Source organism: Bison bison, unplaced genomic scaffold (assembly GCF_000754665.1).
Source record: "Bison bison bison isolate TAMUID 2011002044 unplaced genomic scaffold, Bison_UMD1.0 scf7180017864177, whole genome shotgun sequence".
NCBI lineage: Eukaryota > Metazoa > Chordata > Mammalia > Artiodactyla > Bovidae > Bison > Bison bison.
The window spans coordinates 1,639,761-1,645,760 of record NW_011494749.1 but is presented as its reverse complement, the minus strand read 5'-3'; the positions used below and the strand labels follow the sequence as shown (position 1 = coordinate 1,645,760).

Below are 6,000 nucleotides of genomic sequence, written 5' to 3'. Positions count from 1 at the left end.
CTCCAGCTCTCTCGTGGCAACCAGTCTCTGCCTTGTGCAGCCTTTTGTTAGCAGGGGTTCTTGGATGTGAGCACATTTCCAGTCCCCCTCCACTGGCCGCTACATGTTGCCTGGGACTAGCGGATGGGACAGTTTCTAGTCCATCTCCGGTGGCAGATGCTTTGCTTTGTATGAGTGAAGGATCTGGGAAGCAAGGGACTCTCTTGGCCAGTGGCAGCAGATCGCCACTGTGCACACCCACACCACCACCCCTGGGCAGCCGGCTTGCCCTGTCCCAGGTCTTTCTGCCAGATATCTGATGGAGAAAGGGGGTGTGTCAGTTCCCTCTGCACTGTTATATTTAGCTTCATCTTAGAAAGTTTGATAAAGTGTACGTTCAGTTTCATTTCTTCAGTTTCCCTTATGGTTTCCTTTTTGATCCATGGGTTATTTAGAAGTAAGTTCCACATACTTGTAGGGTTTTTTCCCCCCATATATATTTTTGGTTATGCATTCCAGTTTAATTCTGTTGTTTTCAGAAAGCATACTTTGTTAAACACAGACACAAACTCTACATTTTGAAGATTTGATTAACTCTGCCTTAGTATATGGTTTGTTTGTAGTGCGTAGTATATATAGAATATGGTGACTGCACCGTGTGCTCTTGAAAATAGGTATTTTGCTGTTAGGTATAATATTCTATAAATGTTACTTGGGTCAGGCTTATTAATAGTGTTGTTCAAGTCTTCTCGAGAGTTCTATTACTTGTTGAGAGTAGTATTAAAAGCCTGTAGATAGAGCTGTAGATTTTTCTAATTTTTTAAATTTATTTATTTTAATTGGAGGCTAATTACTTTACAATATTGTAGTGGTTTTTGCCATGCATTGACATGAATTGTATTAGGTTTTTGCTTTAAATTTGTTGACTCTCTGTTACACACATACACATTTAGGATTGTTACGTTCTCGGGATGAATTGACCTTTTACTGTTTACATTATGCTTCTTTATCCCTGGGATAATATTCCTTGTGGCAAAATCTGATTTTTCTCCTATTAATATAACCATTCCAGCTTTGTTGTTTACATGATATATTTTGTTTTCATCCATTTTACTTTTTCCCCTCAACCAATCTAACAATTTCTGCCTTTTACTTCAAGTGTTAGACCACTTGCCTTTAATATAATTTGTTAATAATATAATTAACCATTTAAATCCATCATTTTAATGTGAGTTTTCCATTTGTCCCATTGTTCTTTTCATTTTTTTAATGATTTTTTAATGACTCCCATTTTATCTCTACTAGTGGCTTGGCTTACTAATTAAACTTTTGTTTAGTGGTTTACAATATATATCTTTAATGTACCACAGTTTACCTTCAAATAAATACTGCTTAGATTACGTAGATTGGAAGAACCACAAACAGTGCACTTCCAGTTCCTCTTTCCAGTCTTGTGCTTTTGTTGTCATACATTTTATTCCGTGTTCTAAGTTCCACAGTGAATTATTACTGTTTCTTGCTTTAGTCAATCAGTGATTTTTTAAAGGAGATTAATCCCCCCAATATTTATTTACTTATTGTTACTTATTTTTAAAAATTCACCATTTCTGCCCCTCCTCGTTTCTTTGTGTGATTCAAATTTCCACCGCCACCAATAGGGGTTTCTCGGGTTTCCTGCTCTGGCTCGGTTCTTTCTCATGAACAGCTTATGGAGATCTGTGGCAAATGTGTTTGAATTCCCCTTCCACAGATGCTAAATGGTTGTTCTAGCCCTCTATTGACCTTTAATAGTTTGGTAAGTTTTTTATTGTTCTTACCTTTAGTTTTGTTCACCACTTGTTTCTTTTATGTGCTGCCAAAGTAAAAATATTTAACGAGTCCTATCTCCCTTCACAGTGGCTTGGGAATTTAACTTTGCCATAGAAACTCTTTTCATTGAAGGGTATTTCCTGGCTATTGTATCATTTAAACTTCAGTTGCAGATAACAAAATTATAAGAGCTGTTTTAAACTGAATGGTGTTTAATTTTAGAAATTAGATACTTAAAATCATTGATAGGGTTGGAGAAGTAGGCTCAAGCTGGATCTCAAAATAATCCCACAGAAACGATCCCCAAGTGAGCTGTTACCTCTGCCCTCTAAGGGAATCGAGAAGCTGCTGGGTTAACATCTGAGCCAGAGTCACACTGCTGTAGCCACGATCTTGAGATCAGGAAACCTCTGGCAGAGACATGGGGTCTAGAACAATTCTGTGCCTCCTGCTTTTGCTGCAGCAAGATGGATCCCTTGCTATGCACCATCCATACTGTGCCTGTTTAATTTACTTCTGAACTTGTCTTATACATCTGACTGGCAGAAATGAATCACAGGGGGTTCTTAGAAATGCCATGTTTGGATTTCTAGCCTTGGTAGCATAAGAAAGTGAACTAGCAGGAAGTTGGAAAGGATAGCAAGTCATAATTAGAGACAGTAGACTCCATTTGAGTGAGGCCATTTGAGGAGGAAGAAATTTATTAAAGGTTGTCAGAAAGCTAACCTCCAGAAGAGCCAGGGATCCATATTTCGATGCTTCACAGCCAGGACTTCTGAAGCCAACAAACCTACCTGACCCCACAACGGCGACCCTCCAGCAGGAATCCCCCCAGCCCCCCATCATGTCTGCTGCCTCTGCCCACCTATCTTGCTTGATTCTCTTCTGCCCTGACTCTGTCAGTAAGCGCCATGTATCTTGGCTCTATTCTTAAAACACTCTACTTTTTACCGAGTTTTGTATTAGAGTATTTTTGATTATAAGTGAGGGAAACTCAACCTCACCTAGTTTAGAATAAAAGATAGGTATTTTGGTTATATTAGGATTCTTAGTTGCTAAGTACACAATTCACTACATCTAATTTAAGCCAAAAGGCGCATTGAATATTAAGTTCTCATAAAGTCTCTGGGAGACTAGAGACCTAGGTTTGGATGTGCCCATGCCCTCTGCTGTTTGAAAGAAAGGTCAGCACAGATGCTGGCTAACAGTCCATGGGGTCACAAAAGAGTCAAACACAACTTAGCAACCAAATAACACCAATTATCCCTGAATTATTAGAAAATATGGTACTGTTTCCTTAAATGAGGAGGCTTAAATTTAATGTCACAGCATCCATCTCTGATGTTTATTCCTCTTCTGGTTTTAGCCACAGCCCTGTCTTTATAACTTGTAACTTCTGCATTAAATTATCAAGGTAAAAACACACCACCAACAACAGACCTTATATAAAAATAGAAAGGGAAGTCGGTGCAGAAGGAAAATAATTACACTGAGCAAGGAATGACATATAGATGTTTCTCTAGTCTTCCTTTCTCCCTTTGTGAAACGCTTTCTAATGCCTTAGGTGTCATTCAAAATAGAACACCTCCCCCTCCGCCTCCCCTGACAGAGTTTTGTATCAGAGTACTCTTGATTATAAGTGAGGGAAACTCAACCTCACCCAGTTTAGGAGAAAAGATAGATATTTTGGTTATATTAGGTTTCTTAGTTGCTAAGTACACAATTCACTGTATCTGATTTAAGCCAAAAGGCATATAGGATATTAAGTTTTCATAAAATCTCTAGGAAGACTAGAGACCTAGGTTTGGATGCCGCCCGCGCCCTCTGCTATTTGAAAGAAAGGTCAACACAGTATCTTAGACGATCAGAGTTCATCTAGGCTGGTGGGGTGACCCAAACCTTCACTCCTGCAGGTTCTGAGTCCCGGGTTAAAGGCAGTATTGTGTGGAAATCAGTCATTCGTAAGTCTGTGTATGGTATTACTAGCCAATGCATTTCAGACAAAAAAGGGAAGTCATATCTAGAATAATTGTCCATTCAAGAAGAACAGATAACTGCTATTCTAGGATACTGAGAGTCTAACCTAGCAGACGTTTTACTGGGAATGGTCCCATGCTGGAGGCCCTGTGTACTTTGTTCCTTGCAGGTTAGACACTTGGAGGAAGATCAGAATTGGTAAGAGAGATCCCTGTGGTGGCTTCCACATGTGTGTCTATTTTGTTTGTGTCCTTTGAGCAGTCATTGGGTGTCTAGGGAAAGAGGCTGGCTGGCAGCCATAGAGGGAATCATCTTGGCCGATGATGGATGAGATGAATGAGCAGCAGATGAATGAGAAACCTCCGGTGCAGAGGACCTTTGTGAGCACAGAGACTCAAATATCCTCACAGCCAGACCCCTCCAAGTGTCTGTCCCACAGATCTCTTTTCCAAGCCTCATCGCAACCAGTCCTCTAATCTGGTTCCTTTCAAGTCCCTGATCGTTGTGTCAAAGAAATGACCATTGTCCACAGGTGGATGTAGATTAGTACCTCTGGCCATCTCTCTTTCAATTCAAAGTACAACATCAGATGTCTACTCTAATGGTCTGCCCTCCACAAGGGTCTCCCCTCTTCACTGTGCTTCAGTCACTCCTGCTTGGGGCTGAAATGCTACAGAGTCTGATTCCAGTTGGTGCCAGCATCATGCGGAGCCATCTGTTGCATTTGGATTTTTTCCTCTTGAGTTGGCATATTGTAGGGAACTCCCATGAAGCCAGAGTGAGGGTTGAGGGAGAGACAATACTTCATCAGGAGTAGACACAGACATGACCTACACTTCTTGATGAGAGCGTGGTGGTGCTGAGCACAGCTGATTAGGACTTTATGACTTAGATAAAATCTGGCTCATGAGGAAGCTTGGGTTTCATGGTCACTTGGTTTTCTTTTTTCAGACTACCAGGTAAACTGCATGCCAGGGGCTGTTTCCCAAAAGAATAACTAGGAGATAAGAAGTCTTGCTTTGCTTAAAACCCTAGGAGACTATGCCTAGGGTTTTGCTGTAGTCAGCTCCTTAACACTGCCCCTCAGACCCTTTCAGCTCCATTAGATTGCTTTATATTAAACTGGAGAAAATTACATTTGCTTTAACTGCAATTGAAATGCCAGCTGTGCCAATCTGTTACTGTAAGGAGACCACATTTGTTGAAGGTGCCACCCAATTTAACTTAAAAATAATTTCGTTTTTCTAAACTCCATTTATTTTTCTCTTCAGGCCAAACAGGTGAGTTAAATATGGAGATGATAGGAATGTCATGAATGGTGTTCGTGTAGGTCACAAACAGACCCCTAGCTGCACTGGGGTCTGGGAAGAACTGTTTAAAGCCAGTGGTGCTTTAGAGCGAGCTCGATGAGAGGCAGAGGGCACTGACTCACCCGTCAGTAAGTCTGCCTCAACAGCTGACAACTGAGTGTTACCATTCTGTTTGAAGTGCCCTGCTTGGCTTCTTGAATGAATAACAGATCTCCCTTTACAGAGGGACATACTAAATATTTTCTTCTATCTTGGGTATCATAAGTAGAAGCTCATTTGGCGATTTTTGAATAATTATGGAAAATAGCAGACAAGCTTCCTACTTTTCTGATATGTACCACTCTTGGCTGTTTTTCGGAGACTTAGGTTTTCATTTTATTTACAACAAAATAGATTAAAGTAGAGCAGTTTTTGAAAAGGTGAGAAGTACTACGCTGCAGACCAATGACCCCTAGCTGTGGATGTCATCTTTGAAAGTTAAAGAACTCAGGCAAGACTTCAGAATACTATTCTAAAAATTATACTTCAACCCCACCCATAGCTCGAGAAAAACTGATTAAGTTATGAAATGTTATCAGTCATAAGGTTTATAATTTTAAAAAAATGGGGGCTGAGAAATGTGTTGTGTCATCATCTCTAGCTGAATAGAACTTGTTTGGGGACCCTTTGCTCAGAATTAATTTCCATTTTCTCACATTTCTACTAGATGTGTCTCCTGTGTAGGTCATTGCCTCATTATTTTTACGAAGTGGTTTTAAAGGAAAATAGTTCCTACAGTAGCTTGTTTTCATTGTCATGTTACATATTTTTTCAGCTCCCTTGGAAATCACTGACTAGCATCATTGAATATTATTACATGTGGAAAACTACTGACAGATATGTGCAGCAGGTAATTTTTCATGTTGCTACCAATAGAGTTGCATTA

The 6,000-nt window shown here is 40.0% G+C and overlaps 1 protein-coding gene across 4 annotated transcripts in view; it reads left to right on the top strand.

Moving 5' to 3' along the window:
* The window catches only part of MTA3 (metastasis associated 1 family, member 3), a 211,343-nt gene that overhangs the window by 169,258 nt on the left and 36,085 nt on the right, over nucleotides 1-6,000 (top strand). For all 4 annotated transcript variants that reach the window (XR_825501.1, XM_010842311.1, XM_010842310.1 and 1 more), the window contains exon 10: nucleotides 5,890-5,964. Coding sequence is in view for 3 of the 4 variants with exons in the window: in XM_010842311.1 (XP_010840613.1) it covers nucleotides 5,890-5,964 (75 nt within the window). In the remaining variant the exon portion in view is untranslated. The remainder of the gene's footprint in view (nucleotides 1-5,889; nucleotides 5,965-6,000) is intronic.